This window comes from Leptopilina heterotoma, unplaced genomic scaffold (assembly GCF_015476425.1).
Source record: "Leptopilina heterotoma isolate Lh14 unplaced genomic scaffold, ASM1547642v1 Lhet_168, whole genome shotgun sequence".
Taxonomy (NCBI): Eukaryota; Metazoa; Arthropoda; class Insecta; order Hymenoptera; family Figitidae; genus Leptopilina; species Leptopilina heterotoma.
In genome coordinates, this window is record NW_025110884.1 from 234,469 (window position 1) to 254,186 (window position 19,718).

At 30.1% G+C, this 19,718-nt stretch overlaps 2 protein-coding genes across 3 annotated transcripts in view; one reads left to right on the forward strand and one right to left on the reverse strand.

Annotated features, from left to right (window-relative positions):
- Positions 1 to 19,718, forward strand: part of LOC122499489 — a 405,956-nt gene that overhangs the window by 98,673 nt on the left and 287,565 nt on the right. For both annotated transcript variants that reach the window (XM_043607872.1, XM_043607873.1), the window contains exon 4: positions 5,478 to 5,539. The gene's annotated coding sequence lies outside the window, so the exon portion shown is untranslated. The remainder of the gene's footprint in view (positions 1 to 5,477; positions 5,540 to 19,718) is intronic.
- The window catches only part of LOC122499490, a 126,107-nt gene continuing 124,958 nt past the window's right edge, over positions 18,570 to 19,718 (reverse strand). The window contains exon 4 of the mRNA XM_043607877.1: positions 18,570 to 19,066. Coding sequence (XP_043463812.1) covers positions 19,053 to 19,066 — 14 coding nt within the window. The 3' untranslated portion in view covers positions 18,570 to 19,052. The remainder of the gene's footprint in view (positions 19,067 to 19,718) is intronic.

Here is a 19,718-nt window from a genome sequence, read left to right on the forward strand (position 1 = left end):
AATGAGTCAGAATAAGCGAGTGACTACAGACAGCCATTCACCTCGAATTCAGTCTCGCGGTGAAGAGAAAAAAAAAGTGCGTCAGTCACGAGGACTTTTATTCCTCGTACTTGGAACTTGGAATTATTACGGACATAGTAGATGCATTTACGACACATTCTCTCCCACGCTTTCTGAGTTTTGGTTCACACGACTCGATTCTGGACAATGGCATATGTTTTTGAGCGCTGATTTTTCAAGGACAGGAATCTCGATTGAAATTTTTATAAAGCCTCACGATTTCCTGTGCTATTTTTCGTAGGTTTAAAAATAGTTTCGTATTTTTGATTAAGAAAAATATGTTGTGAATTTTTTTTTTGAAATGTAGAATAGAGAGAAAGTAGGAGGAAGATAGAAATTAGTGGGAACTATTATGGAACATGATGAGTAAATTTTAGTGCTGTAAGAAATTTTTACTTGTAAATTTTACTCGTATTGGAAATTTTATTCGTGTTAGTGATTTTAGTCGTGTTTGTGATTTTACTTAGTGATTTTATTCGTATTGGAGATTTTACTCGTATTAGTGACTTTACTCGTGTTGTGGAATTTTTATCGGTGTGAGTGAATTTTACTGGTGTGGGTAAATTTACTTAGTGAGAAGATAGTTACATTTGATATTGGCGTAATTTTTTCTCACTCGACTCTGTTTTTTAAAGTTATGACAATAACAAGTACAACCTACGCCTCTCATAGAAATGTGTCGAACAAGGTCGAAAACAGTAAATACTCGTGAAATGTCCTTTATATCCACGAAAGGATAGTAACTCCCACGACACGAAATACACTCGACTTGGGCGAGGGCTGCGCGCAAAAAAATAAATGCGATCCATTAAGTACCAAGATCTTACTCGAATGCCCACGTGATATTTCTCCTTCCGAAAAGGATTTTTAAATTATTTCCCGTTTGAAAAGAGTCGATATTTTTTTCCTTTAGAACTTTCTTTTCCATTTTGATTTCTATAAACCTAGAAAAATTCGTATTTATTTTAGAAATTAATTTCTCAAGCTTCGCACTAAATAATTAATTTTAAAAAAAGTAGCAAAAAGTAGATTTAAAATAGAGGAAAGTAGTAAAAAAGTTGCTTTCGAAAAATTTGACGATAAACTCGATTTAGTCGATTAACAAAAAGGATAAAAAAATTGCATTCTGTAATTCCCTGACATTTTTCTACTTTCCATAAAAAATAATTTATTTATTTTAATTTATTTTAATTAAATATGACAAAATTTTTAATTAATTGGAAGTTTTAAATAAATTTTTTTAATTTTCACGAGAATTTAAGTGTATTAAAAAATTTTAATTTCAATTTTTCAAAATTCTTATTAAAAGTTCTACAAGAATTCATTAATTAAATAGAAAAAAAATAGTTGTTATAATAATTGATTATTTCGTAAAGTTGAATACTTATAAAGAATTTTATTAAAATTTTTTAAAATAATTGATTTTCTTCGAAGAATTTTAATAACAATTCTTAAAATAATTACATTTTTCGAGGAATACATTAGAAATCGTATTAAAAACAATTAAAATCCTGTCAAGAATTTCATTATTCATGAAAATAATTGGATTCTTACAACGAATTTTATTAAACTTTTTAAAATATTGAATTCCTGTGAAAAATTTTATTATTTATGAAAATAACTGAATTCTTGCAACGAAGTTTATTAAATTTTTTTAAATAATTGAATTCCTGTCAAAAATTTAATTATTTATAAAAATAATTAAAAATAATTGAATTAAATTCTTTTTGAATCGCTTTATTAATATTTAAAAGAATAATTTAATTGTTTGTAATAATTTTATAAAAATTGAATTAAAAATATTTGAATTTTTGCCATGAATTTTATTATTTATGCAAATAGTTGAATTAGCGCAACGAATTTTTTTTTAATTTTTTCAAATAATTGAATTCTTTTGAGAAATTTTATTAAAATAGTGATAGAAGTTGAAAGTAATTGAACTTGAGTAAAGAATTTCATTATTTTTGAAAATAATTGAATTTTTGCGAAAGATTTTCAAAAAAATTTTGAGAATAATTTAATTTTTTCAAAGAAATTTATAAAAAAATTTTTATTTGTTAGATTTTTGAATTGTCAGAATTTTATTAAAATTTTTAAGAATTATTTTCTTATTTCAATTATTGGGAATTTAAATTTTAAAGTAGAGCAAATTTTCAATAAGAAAAGATAAAAGTAGCTTTTGGTGTCACAAATCTAAAAAAAGTATCTAAATAGTAGCTAATCGTAAAAAAGTAGTAAACATTAGGTTTTAGTAGATGAATGTAAAGCCAGATTTTCTATAAAAAGAAATGCGAATTTTCAAAAAGTCCTGAGAAATTTGAGGTTGCTTGGCTCGCCTTTGAAGTTGCTCCTATACCGAAAATCATTAAAAAGTCTGACATAATAGTTTGCTATGTAAGTTTTATCGGGATTGGTTATCTTCGCTGAAATATGAAGCAAGTAGACCATTTATTTGCCCTTCATTGTGCTTGAGTCGAATGTATTCGACTGAGGATACAAGTTCCAAGTTCTGCGTGGGCTACTGAGTACGAACTTTTTTTTCTCTCTTTTTCTTTTTTTTTCGAAATTCCCAGTAAGTACTTGACAACGGGATACGATACATCTTTTTTGACAAAAGAAATATTTATGTAGACAGGAATCGAAATCAGGTTCTTTATTACTTTTATAGAATTATGTTCGTTGGCTTTGAGAGGCAACACGAGGCTGTACGTCTTCTTTTTCCTAAACCATCGTCCACAAAGAATGTCAACTTAATAAATAAATAAAAACAAAGAAATAAATAAAAATTATATTTATTTCTAGAAAGTGGAAAAGTAATATCTTTAACTAAGTTGATAAAATTAAAAGATCTAGTTGTATTTGGAAACGGTTTTTTTAGTTTTTGACTAAACTACCAATATAAATTAGTTTTTTTATTTGAAACAAATACAATGTTTAAATTTTCAGTCGATTCATTTAACATGTAAAGAAGTTTCATTGCCCTTTTTTTATGTTCTAGAAAAACATATTATCGAAATTTTTTCTCTCGTGTAGAATTTTTAAAAGATAAATTGTTATGGAAGTTATGAAAAAGAAGAAATGTGAGGTTGATTTTAAGCAAAGTGGTTTCTGAAAAGAACGTTTATTTTTGAGAGATGGATAAGTAGTTGAAAGCATCAAGTTGTCACCTTCTGAGTTATCACAGGTGGTGTTTGTGTGGTTGAGAAAAAGATGCGCAGAAAATTATTGGAGGTGTCTACACGCCAAATTAGGAAGCAGAAGCTTTCTGCCAGCGGCATCAGTCTGACACGGTGACTTGGTGTCAGGAGCGAAAATCGCACCAGTTTCAAATTACACTGACACTACCGGTTTCTTCGAGTCGGTTTACAAAAGGCTTCTGGTACGGAGTGTAACTCCAGTAGTTATTCACTTTTCTTCAGCTCTGAAATACTTGAATCCTTCTCTTTATTTTTTTTTATTCTTTATTCCAACAGCAATGACATTGTCCCTAATCGCGCTCTCTCTCAAAGAGAATCTTTGCCTTTTTTTGTATCGAGAGTCATTCCCTTTCTGATAATTCACAATTTTATCCGTCACTGTCTTTTGTATTTTTTTTGGCATACATTCCATTGGAGGTGAAAAAGAAAGTATTTCTGTATTGAACAATTTTGAAAGATTTATACTTTCTCGTTGTGTGGAATAATAATGTGTTTGTAGTCGTGAATAATATTTGTATTGGAATTTTTTAATATTTTTGATAAATATTTATATTTAATAAGTGGTTGCATAGCGGTAGTATTTTCGAAATTCTTTGCTGCGCGCGCTGCAGTCGAAGAGTGGGGAAGTGGTGATAACTGTTTCGAGCGTTCCCCCACTTCTTCGCCGGCTGCGCGCGCAGTACTTTCTTTACTTTTTTCTAGGAATCATAACTATACAAAAGCAGAGTTTTTAGTTTGCCTTAAAACTTATAAATTACCAAGAATTTTAATACAAAACCTTGAATTTTTTCTATGTTTGACTATTATTTATTTTAAATAATTTAATTATTTATTAAAGAACTGTCATGACATTACTTATAAATTATTTTATGATTATTATGTTTATTTTAAAAATAATTTTTATAATAAAAACTAATTTTTTTGATGATAATTATGTTTGATTCAAATATATTGTTTTCTCAGCGTAAATTTATATTTATATTATTATTTATATTTATAATATTAGTATTTATATGTTTATATTTTTTGCAATAGTTTTTTTCCTATTTCGATAACGGTATTATAAGCTCAGGAAGAGTATAATACAGGAAATGAAGTTAATGAAGTAAAAATGGATAAAACTATAATAAGGGATTAAGACTATAATAATCTAATTGCAAAGTTGTTGAGAATTTCTTGGGAGTGCAAAAAGGATTAATCGCGACTGGCACGCGAATGGCGCTTAGGCATATCCTGATCTTAAAGGGTATATACTCTCTCTTTTTCTCTCTCTCTCACTCTCTCGTTTCTAAAAGTGCAAATCCTCTCCAGAGAAGAAGGTGTTTTACCCTTGGCCTGATAAAAGCACCTGTGAGTACAGATTTACCTTTTAGATAAAAATCTTTGCGGTCTGCATCGTATAAGTCTTTTAACGGAGAGAGAGAGAGAAAGAGAGAGAGAGAGAGGCCTCCTTACCTGCTCTCTTATAAAAGCTTATTTATAAACAGAACCAGCCACCACAATGGTTATTGTTTCAGCACAGTATGCGAGAGCGCGCCGCCTATTTATGACACATGCGAAAAACGCACCCGATAGTGCATATTATATGCGATTCTTATTGCAATCTCAAACACGATATCCCTTCATCTATAACGTCACTCTATAAATTATTTACATTTCGATATTTTTTTTTCTTCTTTTCTTTTCAATGCTATGGTTTTGTTTTTCATTCCTTTGGTATTGTATAATAGCTGAGGAATGAATTATTGAAAATGTATTTAACTTTTTTAGTTATTTCTGTTTATATTCATTTTTGCTTTGATAATATTTATATTTTTTCGCTGGGAAATTTTAATTTATAAACTCAGTTTTTGTAAGGATGTCGGATTGAGACAATTGTAGCATCAAAACATTGCCTCGAAACAGTTTTGAACAAATTGAGACAATTATATCATCAAAACGTTACCTCGCAACAATTTTGATCAAAATTGTTGCGACGCATCGTTTTGATGCTATTGTCTTATATTTTGTCCTTAGTAAAACTATGTGGCTGAAAAAGATAGATTTTTAATTCGCAAAAAAAAATTATTCCTATTGTCATTGACACTCTAAAATTTTCCACAATGTAAAATTGTAATTTTATTCATGATTAATCAAAAATAGGAAACATTAAATTTTTAAGCTTATTAATTTTCTTATAAATATTTTGTTAGTATATTTTTCGTTAATTTTCTTTTTCAGGATATATATACGGAATCGAAGCAACAACCATGCAGGAAAACTAAGTTTGGAGAAATCATAAGGTCAGGACTTTAAGTATTTTTAATTACCTACGTTTAATTTTTTTTACACATTTACGCAATTGTTAATGTTTTCTATCCTGGTGCCCCAAAAGTATAAATATCCGAAAATTAATAAAAAAAGAATTAAAAGGAAATTTATAACTGCAAAACGAAATTAAAATTTGACTCGCTTTACGATGGCGAGTAAAATGTTTTCCATGAAATTATTAGAAAGAATTGCGAAAAGTGGGAGGGGAATTTTTCTGATTGCAATTGAGAGTATATGAAAGCTTGATATGCAAATCAGTTCGGTGGTTATATTGCTTTAGGCCACAAACTTGGACGTTCGCCATATACTTCTTAGGGTAGTATTACGATATAGTTCATTAAAATACGTTTCAAGCAAAGCCGACATTAACAGAAATATCCTGGAAACCTCTTGTGACGTCAACTATGTACATGTTACCACCCACAATAAAGTAATGCTAACAACCAACAGCCTCTTAGGCTCAGCTTGATCTATAGGGCATACAACGTAATTATATTTTCAATTCTATAAATGTTATTTATTCATGACTGAAAATAATTACCGACAAACAATTATTTATTTCATTTCAACTGGAAATTTCTGTTCATGTCTTTTGTGCGAATTCAATTAAATTTAAGTTTAAAGTTAAATTAAAATTGTTAATTTAAAATTGAATTATTTTTCGAGTTGGGGTGCAAGTTTGTAATTTGACTTTGACCTTTGATTGTATTTTGACTTTCACTTTGAGTCTTGAACTTTGACCTTGGCTTTAACTTTCACCTTGACTTTCACTTTGATTTTAATTTTGATTATCGATTTGACAATCATAGTGGGAGTCAAATTTAAAGTCAAGTTAAAAGTTCTGACTTTAACTTTGATTTTAACTTTGACGTTCACCTTGAGAATCAAATTGATAGTCGAAATCAAAGGTACAGTCAAAGTTAAAGTGAAGGTTAAAGTCAAACTCAAAAGATTAAGTTAAAGTGTAAGTTAAGGTTAAAGTCAAAGTTAAACAGTCAAGGTTAAAGACAAAGTCAAAGTTAAAATCAGAGTTAAAATTTCAAGGTTAAAGCCAAAGTTAAAAAGTCAAGGTTAAAGCCAAGGTCAAAAAGTCAGAGTTAGAAGGTCAAGGTTAAAGCCAAAGTTAAAAAGTTAAAGTTAAAGCCAGAGTGAAAAGGTCAAAGTTAATGTTAAAGTCAAAAGGTCAAGTTAAAGTGTAAGTAAAAGTTAAATTCAAAGTAAAAAAAGTCAAGGTTAAAGACAAAGTCAAAAAGTCAAGGGTAAAGCCATAGTCAGAAGGTCAAGGTTAAAGACAAAGTCAAATTAAAAATCGAATCGAAAGTCAAAGTCAAATTACAAAATCATACCTCTGGTGCACTTCACTGAAAACAATTCATTCGATTCAAATTAATTGTCTATTTTCAAATAAATTTTTACTTGAATAAAATAAATATTTACTTATGTCAAATAATTTTTATTAAAGTCAAATAACTTCTACCTTATTTATTTCTTTATTCAAACCATAAATTTTAGTATTTTTTAGTATTTTTAATATTTTTTAGAATTTGATTGATTCAACCAAAAATAATTTCATACAATACAAATAAATATTTGAAAAGCCAAGCAATCGTCTACTTGAATCAAATAAATTTCTTTTTCACTCCCATTCGAACTTTAAACAATTTAATTAAAACTCAAGATTAATTGGGTAATTGTTTAAAACGGATCAATTTTCTTATTTATTTGTTAATTATTCTTGGAGGGGGGAAATTGAAACAAAAAGAGTGTAAGGAATGCAAAAGATCTCTTCTTTCATGGCGCAATAAGCAATCCAATTGAATTTTCGTCGTACAGTGCGCGCTTTGTAATTGGCCCATCCCTGGCAATTACATATACGAACGGCTGCGAACATTCCAGCCACGCGCCTTGCCTTGTCGTTACACGGATGTCGACTTGCGTACATAGGCATAGGTCATTTATGCCATGTCCTGGTTCACATAAAGATTGCCATTAACGCTACAACCCATTAAATACTGTAATCATTCCAAGTCGTATTAATTCACTTCTATTGAAAGGCTATAATAAGATTTTTTTCCCTCTCAAAATTTATTGCAACTAGAAGTTTATAAATTCATTAAAATTTTCATTAAAATGATAATAATTGCAATATTAATTTAGATTGTTCGTCTGTAGTTTTTGTAATAGAATTATTATTATGAGTAATTGTCGAACAATGAAATAATTTCATTTAATTCAATTTCAATTAATTAACAAGATAATGTACTTGTTAATTGAAATTATTTTATTGTTCACGTAAAGAGCTTGTATTGAAAAGAATATTTTATTGTACCTACGCTTTTTGAAGATTACAAACAATCTAAGGTTTTTTCTATCTTCAGAGCGCGACACAAATTTAAATGTATATTTTTACTTTTGTGTAATTTAATATATTTATATTTAAATTCACAAAAAGGAGAAAAATTTAATTCAATTAAAATGTAAATTGTAACTTTCATGGCTATATGGGAAGAATACGCTTTTAAATGCAAAGAATGATACAGCAGTTAGGATTCATGATAAAGATAGTTTCATTTATCACTTTCGACACCTGATACTGATTGTATAATGGCGCTTCAATTGCTTTTTCAATTCTTCGTTAATCATTTCTGTTAGGGGTTTTTTTTATTTAGATTTTCGTTCACCATATGCGAAGATTGTAAAATTCTTTACACGATTTCATTAAATTCTTTTTTTTTAATTCATTAAAGATTGAAAATAAATTTTATCTGATTGGAAGGAACATATACTAAACACGTATTAAAGAAAACAAATAATTGATTGTAAATTAAATACATATATACAGCATCAGGTAACTAAAGTATACTGCTCGAAATAATGATTATAAAATACTTGATCTCTCGATGATGTTTATCTGATTCGCCTAAGCATAAATTCCTCGAGGGATTGATTGGCAATCGTTGACTAATTTATATTTCAATTCTTATCCGCTGGTCTGTCTGTCAATCACGATGCGAAAAGAATGGAGGTACAGAAAGTGGGTTTTGAAAAAAAAACAAGATGACAATTAGGGTTGTGGATCTGATAGAGAACATGGGAATGTAAAAAATGGCGAAATCGGGAGTTTTAATTATTGCAGGGCTTAAACTAGGATAACTTGGATAATTTTAGATAGATTACAAATGATTGCAGAAATTCAATTATTTCCAAAAATAATAAAATTCTTCGCAGAAATTCAATTATGTTGAAAAATTTATTAAGATACTCAGCAAAATTTCAATTATTTAAAAAAAATTTCCTCAATTCAATGATTTCCATTATTCACTATTTTATTAAAATTTTCCAAAAGAATTTAATTAATAAAAAAAATTTAATAAATTTCTTCGCTAACATTTAATTCTTTTCAAGAAATTATAAATATTTCACAGAAATTCAATTATTTACAAACTTTTTATAAATTTCTTCGCAATTATTTAATTATTTTTAAAAATAATGAATTATTTTCGTAAATAATAAAATTCTTTTTGGGAATTGAATTATTTTCATAAATAATAAAATTCATTGAAGAATTTAAATTATTTTTAATACAATTTTAATCGAGTTTCTCGAAAAATGTAATTATTCTTAAAAGTTTTATTAAAATTCTCGAAAGAATTCAATTGTTTATAAAGTTGATAAAATTCTTTATGTGAATTAACAATGTAGCGTGAATTTTGAGAAATAATTGAAATTTAAAAAAGTTTAATTGAATTTTTTAAATTATTTATAATAATAAATTATAATTATAATAAATTATTAATTATTTTAAATACTTTCACTGCTTCGAGCCCTGTTATTGAAGTATTTATTAAGTAATTCGAAAAAATTTGGTACGTAGGATAGTTTGAGGTTTTCTGTATGTGACGAAAGGGCGGTGGGGGAAATTGCGCGCGCACTTTTAACGGAGTGGGGGAAGCGTCGTCGAGCGTCTTGAGACTCCCACCTTTTAAAAATTGCGTGCGCAGTTCTAAGGAAGGGGGAGAAGCGGCGTCGAGCGTCTCGAGCTATTCACAAATTGCGCGCGCATTTCGAAGAAATTTTCAGTAGAAATATCTATGCCAAAAATGAAAATAGGCTTTAGGAATATTTTGCTATTAACTGTATTAAAATCATAGTAAAATTCAAAAGCAAGACTCAGGGATTTGAGAAGAAAAAAAAGGGGTAAGAAGAGTATTTAGGAAAGGAGGGTATCTCATAAGTTATGAGTGGGTACGAGATGGGGAAGAATATTTAAAGAGTCTCTGTGGATTTAAAGGTAGATACGCCATTGGGATACTTCTAGGAGCAACGAGAGCAACACGATCACCGTTTGTGGAGGCTCGTAGCTCCGAGTGGAGGCGGTGGGAGCCGTCCGGTTCCATAGCGGTGGAGCGCGCGGCGAAAGAGAGAAGCAAAGAGTCGAATGGCAAAAAATAAGGATGCCATGAGAGCGGTGCAGCGGGTGCAAGGGGAGATGAGTGGTGAGAGGTGCCGGCGTCGAGAGAGAAAGAGTGAGAGGGGGTGGAAGACGAGAAGGGAACGAGAGAGAGGAGGAACGCGACACAATCACGTCTTGCACGCGCCGAGCCCCGAGCCAGTTTTAGCCTCGGTTACACGAAGCTAACTCTTTATTTTATCTCACTCCTCTTTTTGGTCCAAATTTTCATCCTCGTTGTAGAAATTCTTTTAGGGATATTTTATTCAACTTCTATAATAGAGATAGTATTTTTATTCTAGTTCCATGGCGCTTGTATTTTTCTACTTTTCATTATTTTAAACTTAGTGTTTTTGTGATTTTATTCTGGTCCATCGTAGTAGAATTTTTAATATTATTCTGCGTGATAGTACTGTACAATTGGTCCGTAGCACTAGGATTGTAATCTTTTTCGTCGAGGAGTAAGGAGTTAGACTGCGCACGCTGAAAGTGAAAAGTGGGGGAAGTGACGGTGACTGTCTCGTCCCCCCACTCCTCCGCCAACTGCGCGCGCAGTGTTTTTACTCTTTTCCAGTGAAGAAAAGCGTCGGAACTAATTTTTTATATAGCGAGTCGACGCTTATTAGTTTCGAAGCTTTTCTTCACTTAGGAAGAAATCAGAATTGAATTAGGATGAGAATTAGGATGCTGGACAGAACAAAGATCAACGAACAAAGAAAACAGGAAAGAAAAAAATTATTTTAATGAAAGGAATTAATTTTTTTTCTAAAACAAGGCTATTTTTAAAGTAATCTCATTAGTCGACGCTGATTATTCTCCGAAGAAGGGTTTTTTTTATCCCCAAGGGGATTATTTTGACTTAAGGTAAAGATTTATAAGAGTAGTCAACTTTGAATTTGTTCTGGTCACGCTATCCGGATTTAAGTTCGTGTAACGTTTACTCTTATCCCGATCGCCACTCGAGGTATACAGTGGTTTGACCCGGGGGTCCAGCGCCTCCGGGCCCTTTCCAAGTGTGGGAACCCTCTCTCTGTCTTAAATCCAACTTCTACAATCTACAGCTATAACCTTTCGAGCATCTTCATATACGACCACAAATATGAATTGGTTCCATTCTTAAATCATCATGATGTTTGAAAGTGATAAATGGAGAATAGTGAAGAATTTATTTTAGAAATTTTCTGTACTCTATACATTTTTTATTGATGAGAATGTTAAAAAGGGGAATGATTTTTTATTTGGACAGGATTTGAACTAGGTCCGTTTTGCTTGAAGTATGTATCAGTCAGATTTTTTTAAAAAACTTTCTTAAAGTCAGTAATTTGTATATTTAATTATTAATAAAAAATAATGGATTTGTAGTAGAATTTTCGTTTAAAAACACTAAAAAAATTATTTTTTGAGAAATTACAAATGATTGTTGAAATTTAATTCTTTTCAGGAGTTTTAATAAAATTCTTGGCAAAATTTCAGTTACTTTAAAAATTTTTTTACTGGAATTCAATTATTTTCATATACATAATATTCTTTTTAGGAATTCAATTATTTTCATAAATAAATAACATGAAATTCAACATGCTACAAAAATATGTACAAAGGAAATTACAGCAAACACTCCAAACATTGTTGTCTTGCCGGTTGAGTTGCGACAAATGATTAAGGACAAGAGGAAAGCTTGAAAAACGCGCAAAGAACATGCCATATGCTACTAAACTAAATAACCAACTTAGATTGAAACTACGAGACTTTCACAATAGCAGATGGAATAACAAAATAGAATCGCTAAATTCAGACCGAAGTGGTTTATGGAAACTAATAAACGCTCTCAAAACGAAGCGTTCAACAATACCTCCCCTACAAGGGACAAATGGAATGGAATACACAAACATCGAGAAAGCTGAAATTCTGACAACCAGCATAGAAAGACAATGTACACCCAATGAACCATACCCTGACGATGAAGACGCGGACGTACTTGAGGAGGAGGTCCTTGGCACACTAGACCAAATAGACGAAACTTCACCAGATCCTATCAGCACAGCCACTCTTCAAGAAATTGAAATCCTAATCAGAAAACTTAAACACAAAAAAGCTCCTGGTAACGACTTAATAAGCAACAAAACCATAAAGGAAATGCCTCGTAAAGCCAAGGTCAAGCTTTTGAACATCATCAACGCTAGTTTACGATTAAACTATTTCCCAGCCGACTGGAAATTGGCAAATATTATCACCATTCCCAAACCAGACAAGGACTGGAGGTATCCAAAAAACCAGAAAACCATATCTCCAAAATATTTGAGCGCATAATTTTATCCAGATTATTGAAAGAAGTGGAGGAACTGGATCTACTAACGAGCGAGCAATTTGGTTTCCGCAAAGGTCATTCCACAAATCAACAAACTCTCAGACTCGTTGAATTAATCCATAAACGATTTGCCGAAAAGAACTTTACGGCAATAGCATATATGGATGTAGCAAAAGTGTTTGACAAGGTGTGGCATCATGGACTTATCCACAAACTGAATGCAGCAGGGATCTCCACAAACCTGGTAAAAATTATCCGCTCTTTCCTGCAAAAAAGAAGTTTTAAAGTAAAAGTGGAGGACAGATTTTCGGCTCGGTGAAACTAGCGACCCACCGGCCGCCAGCCATCAGAAAAAGCCATAGGCGCCGACACACATAGTAGCGCGGTGGCCCTATGCGGTTCAATCAACGCAAAAACAACGTACGTTAGCTATTACAGTTTATAGAAAAAAATTGCAATAGTCACATTTTAAAGAGCAATAATCCCCCTTTAATTTGTGACCAAGAAATGAACATTTGGTAAAAAATTGTTCGAATTTTCGATAGCCAGCATCCCCACCCGCCCGTATGAGAAAAACGAAAATTGGAAAAAAAATTCGAAAAAAAATTCATAACTCGAACAATTTTAGACCAAAGTTTTTTTTCTTGGTCACAAATTAAAGGGGGATTATTGCTGTCCCAAATATGACAATTGACAATTTTTTAAATACATTTTTGATAGCCAGCGTCCCCACCCGCCCGTATCAGAAAAACGGAAATTGGAAAAAAAATCGAAAAAAAAATTAATAACTCGAACAATTTTAGACCAAAGTTTTATTTCTTGGTCACAAATTAAAGGGGGATTACTGCTTTTCCAAATGTGACAATTGACAATTTTTTCAATACATTTTTGATAGCCAGCGTCCCCACCCGCCCGTATCAGAAAAACGAAAATTGGAAAAAAAATTCGAAAAAAAATTCATAACTCGAACAATTTTGGACCAAAGTTTTTTTTCTTGGTCACAAATTAAAGGAGCATTACTGCTCTTGCAAATGTGACAATTGACAATTTTTTTAATACATTTTTGATAGCTAGCGTCCCCACCCGCCCGTATCAGAAAAACGAAAATTGGAAAAGAAATAAAAAAAAAATTCATAACTCGAACAATTTTAGACCAAAGTTTTATTTCTTGGTCACAAATTAAAGGGGGATTACTGCTGTCCCAAATATGACAATTGACAATTTTTTAAATAAATTTTTGATAGCCAGCGTCCCCACCCGCCCGAATCAGAAAAACGAAAATTGGAAAAAAAATTCATAACTCGAACAATTTTAGACCAAAGTTTTATTTCTTGGTCACAAATTAAAGGGGGATTATTGCTCTTCCAAATGTGACAATTGACAATTTTTTAAATACATTTTTGATAGCCAGCGTCCCCACCCGCCCGTATCAGAAAAACGAAAATTGGAAAAGAAATCGAAATAAAATTCATAAAATAAAATTTTTCAAACAGATCGAAGAACACAAAAATGAGACACTTTAAAATATTTTAAACTATAAACCCGAATATTGCCGACCAAGTGCTCGGCGCCCTCGTCTGATTGAAATATTGGACGTGGGCCCCTTTTAAAAAAATTATTTAACTCGCCAATCCTCAAGGACTCAACAAACTTCATTGTGAGACAACAAGAGTAAAGATGCATCCGCATCGACCTAATTTGTACATTAGAGATCACAGACAGAAAATGAATTTCTAGAAAAATGTAATTATTCTAATTGTTTGTAATAATTCAATTTTCTGAAATATTCAGTTATTCAATAAGCTATTTATTTTTGTACTTAAATGATTGAATTCTCGTAGAATTTTTTTTAATAAAAATTGATTTAAAAATGAATGTAAGTTAAAATTTGAGATGGTATTTAAATATTACAAGCACTTTAGCATGAATTTTGTTAAATAATTGAATTTCGAAAAGGTTTTAAATTAAAATCTTTGAATATTTTATACTTTTAACTAACAATTCTGCAGAATTAATTTTTTTGAGAAAATTTAATTCCTATATGGAAGAATAGGATTATATATTTGAGGATTTCTTTATTTGTAAAATTATTCGAAAACATCAATCACATCAATTTTTGAATAATATTTCATTATTATTATGATTAAATATTATTTAAAAATAGAAGTTCTTGATGTTTTCGAATAATTTTACAATTAAAGAAATTCTCAAATAAATGTAATAGAACATTTTTAGAGTGAATCAGAATATTCTTTAGGGCCAGAGAAAAAGTCAAAATTTTATTCGGAAATCAGGGAAAAATTAAATTTTTGTGGCTATCCTGAAATTGTTTCCTGAAAAAAATATAAATTAATTTCTCTTTATGATAATTCGCTTACCTTTATACTTAAAAAAATCGATTTTGATGAAATATTCTTGAAATTTTTAGTGAATATTTCTTTTATGCAAACCTTCTGTCTGGTAAAATTTTTAGATCCCTTTACAGTAATGAATATGAGATATTTGAATTTAAATTTTGAAGTATACATAAAATTTTGTTAAAAGCTTAAAATTTGAATCCAAAAAGTCAATTTCAGTACTGTAAAAGTTTATAAAACTTTTACCCAACAGTAATAAAAGTGAAAGAAACACCTTAAAGTAAGAAGAAGTTTTGATTCTATGTTCTTTTCTTTACATGAAAAAATTTCATTTACAGTTTTAAGTAAAACATTCTCTTATTTGATTCGGACTGACTTTATTTTTATTATTAGTAGGTTGTCTGCGAATGGTTCGCAATTTTTAATTTTTATTCCGTAAAGTCCGTATTTTAAATATACTTTAAATACTTTCACTGGTTCGAGTTCTGTTAGAGTGTAAAAAAGGGAATGATTTTTTATCAGAGTGTAAAAAAGGGAACGATTTTTCAGAAGAGTAAATGCAATGTTAGGAAGAAGAAGGAAAGGCTTTTATATAAACATGATGCTTATCGAGTAATTCATCAAAATGTTTTGCGTCAAAGTGAATATATTCGCGAATGATTATTATTGATTATATAAAAGTAATGAACATGTCGATCATCATCATCATTCTTTTTTTCTATGGGTAAAAAATCTGAGTTTGGAATCTGGGAATAATCCGAGTTGTTTCTTCACATCATGAAACGAATCAAGATTCAAGAGGGATTGGTATGCAAGGGTCAAGGAGACTTAAAAGTACCTTCGATTGCTGAAGGTGATTTCGAAGTGCAGACGAGACCGATATTTTTTAACAACTGATGTGTTGGTTCAAGGTGGATCACTCGACATTTAACGATTCTCGAGACTCGTATTGCTTTTGAACCGTCGACTATGTCGATTCGCGTGTCAGGAATCGTCTATACGTGCGTGCACTTACAACAAAGTTTAAAATCATGATAAGGATACGTATACTTCAAGGTGCAAACTATTTCAAACCTTCATATCACTGTCAAGAATTTTCCTTTTGAGCTCTTGTTGGAAATGTGTCAAAGTCGAGAATATTTTCTCATTTTTCGCATAGTTCTGTTACCCTTCCTCTTTTTCGAGTTGTTTCATTCTTATTTTTCCAGTGGTTTTATTTTTCGTTTTGATTTTCTTATTATTTGCTTTTACTTTCATTTTTCGAGAAGTATTTTTATTTCGAGTTTTATTATTTGCTTTTACTTTTATTTTTCGAGTAGTATTTTTATTAAGAGCTTTATTATTCGTTTGGATTTTTATTTTTCAAGTATATTGTTTAACTATTCGGATGATGTATAAAATTTAGTTTGCGCACGGAGAGATGAGTATAGATAATCTTGTCAGTGGGAGAAAAAAGGATGGGACCTTGAACTGTCGAAGAGTCGTGATTTTCGATCTGAATGTTACAGGTGATCCGGTTTTAATCCCATCAACAAAAGGTTACAATTACGATCACAATGGCGGACACCCTCGGGCTCGTTTTGCGACCTAAGTACAGGCTGCGTTCTCTTCTTCGTTCGCAAATCGTTGCATTCTCTTCGATCCCATCGTTCATGATTACCAACTACTCAAGTTCTGCCCCAGGAATTGAGTTCACGTGTTTCGCTCTTATATATAATGCACTCGATGGTAAGAACCTTGCACACGAAAAGTGAAGAAAATCACTCTTGATCGGAAGAAAATTTTCTGACGTTCTAATGAATATGGAACAACGATTTTCTGTATTTTTATATAGTCTTTGAACGAAAGTCCTGAGGTATTTTTGAAAAGTCTGATCGAAAGTAATTCAGATTGTCACAAAATTTATATATCTTATGATTTCAGGGCTCGAACTAGGTCCGTAAAGTCCGTAATTTTATTAAAGAAGGATCAAAAGTTCGTAAATTGTACGATAGAACTTGGATACTTTTAGATAAATTACAAATAATTGCAGAAGTTCAATTATTGCCGAAAGTAATAAAATTTTTCGTAGAAATTCAATTATGTTCAAAAATTTTTTTAAATTCTCCTCAAAAATTCAATTATCTTTAGAAATAACTAAATTCTTCTCCGAAATCAATTATTTTCAAAAATTTTTCTCAATTCAATGATATTTCAAAATCTACAAAATTTTTTTTCATCAAATTTAATTAAAATTGTTTGAAATTAATTCAATTTTTATATAGAATTTTATAAAAATTTATTAAAAGAATTTGATTTTTCGAGAAATATATTTAAAAATAGTAGAATATGAAAATATTTCAATTTTTTAAAAGAATTTTATAATTAACATTTTGTATATTAATACAAATACAAAATATACAAAATATTTCAATTCTCATAAAGAATTTAATTAAAATTTTTGCAAAATAATTGAATTTTTGCGAAGAATTTTATCAAAACTTTTAAAAATAAGCGGAATTCTTTTTAGGGGAATTCAATTAAAGTTAGGGGAGACTGGGGCGAAAGGTTAAATTTTGCATAAATGATTTTTTTAGACAATATAATCCGCTTAGATGCGAATATTTATATATCAATATTGTAGGGCAACTTGTCCTCTACGACTTTCAATAAAAAAGTTTCTGATATTTAAATAGGGTAGATTTCCTATTATGAATATTTACCCTCAATGAGATAACCCAACCAAAATATTACCCGAAATAAAAACAACACTCAGTTTTCTGTGTGATATTATTTTCATAAATAATAAAACTCATCGCAGAATTTCAATTATTTTTAATACAATTTAAATCGAATTTCTCGAAAAATGTAATTATATTCTTAAAATTTTCATTAAAATTCGTTGATAAAATTCAATTATTTAAAAGTTTGTTAATAACGATTCTTTATGGGAATTGAATTTTAAGAAACATTCAATTATTCCATAGATTAAATAATTTTAATCAAAAAATTTTTGTATTTAAATAATTGAATTCTAGTAGAATTTTCTAATAAAAATTCATTTAAAAATTAATTTCTGTTAAAATTTAAGATAAGAATTGAATGTTAAATGCAAAATAAATTGAATTTTTAAAATAGTAATTGAATTTTGAAATTAACTTTTTTTGTAAAAGTTTGAATTCTATTCGACAGTATCTTTTTTTGGATTTCCTTTTCGTATCACATAAAAGTTTTGAAAATCAAAAAATCGAAGTGTACTTCTTAAAGATGACGTCCGTCATCTTTAAGAACTACACTTCAATTTTTTGGTTTTATGATAAAAATTGTAAAATATCGAATCGCGTTTGGTATTTACAGTTAACTTTGTGGAACGTATTTCTAAGAACGCCCTTTGCAACCTTTTCTTTCATGCTCCTGGTTTCTTTTCTTTGTTTTATTCACTTCCGTGGGAGACTCTCAGTGTCTAGGAAAAAGGAGTTTGGATATGCTCGAAAGTCACGCTCAAGGAGTCTAGGATTATTTTTCCACTTTCAATGTTATCAATTGATAATTATATAATTGGAAAAAAAACTTATAATCATTAAGACTACTTGGAGAAAGTTTTTTTTTCCTTGAAAAAATACCCCGAGGAATTCAACTCGACTAATTGTTAATTGTTAATTACTTTAATTATCAATGATCATCTTGGGATTGATGCGTGTTTAGCTGTGACATTTTATGGTGGTCGTAAATTTTCTGAAAATTAAATAATTATTTATCCACTTCCTGTTTGGAAAGTGCATTTTTTCCATCAACAAGGAATAGAAATAGAAATATAAATAGAAAAGAAAGAATATGTTTAGAGATAATTTTTTTTTCTTAAAAATCAGCTATTCTGAAATTATAATTATTTTATTAGCATGAGAAAGTATTTGAATGTGAAATGAAGTTTGAAAAATATGATGGTATCTGTTCCCGATGCCTTTTACTAGGTGAAAAAGATTGATGGCAATGTCGTTCTAGTCGTAGAGAGATGGTTGGGAGTCGGAGAGTCATCTCGTTGCTGCCGCTGTTGTGCAGCGAGAAGAAGTAGCAAGCAGCATCTGCATGCCTGGTTTGCGCGAACGATCGTCGATAAGCTCCTTTAATTTATCGCCCTTTTCCTCGGGTCGTTGCTCCAGCAATAACGAGTGCTCGAGTTTGCTCGTTAAAGTCAACATTCGATTTGTGCTACCGACCTTAACAATTGCACTTACACGCCTGACTCCCTGGTGCCAAAACGACCACGAGTTCATTAAGGGGCCTCTCTCCCTCCCTCCCTCTCTCTCTCTCTCGCTTCCTCTCGATCAAAAGAAATCATCAAAAAACTGTCTCCAATTCACGCCGCGCCTTCATCCACGCCTAAGATTTAGATCTTATAGCATCTTTTCTGCAAACAAATTTTTAATTACGTGAATTTATTATATTTCATATATTTTATGGTAAGTTTTACCTGTATTAGTAAAATCCACAAGCAGGGTTGTCACAGGTCAGAGAAATCAGGAAAAAGTCAGGGAAAGTAGGATTGGTCACGAAAAGTCAGGGAATTTTATTAAAAGTGCTGGAAAAAATTAAATTTTTAGAATTCATAAAAAAATTCTGAATTTTTGTGTCTTTTTTTGTTTGCCTCAATAAACTTTGAAACTACCACGAATTCTAATACAAAACCTTCAAAATTTGTTTGTTTTTCTGACAAGAATGAATTTTTTTAATATTATTTAATTATTTAAAAAGTTTTAACTCAATTATCTCATGATAAATAAAAAAATTCTTCACTGACATTCAACTATTTTAAGAGAAAAAATTCTTTGCAAAATTCAATTATTTTCATAAATCACAATATTCATCACAAGAATTCAATTATTTTCTAAAGTAATAAAATTTTTTGTAGAAATTCAATTATTTTCAAAAATGTTAACGAATATCTCTTTAAAAATTCAATTCTCTTTATAATTATAGCAAAATTTTTCACCAAAAATTCAATTATTTTTAAAAGATTAGGAATAAAATTGTTTGCGAAATTTCAATTATTTTCAAAAATA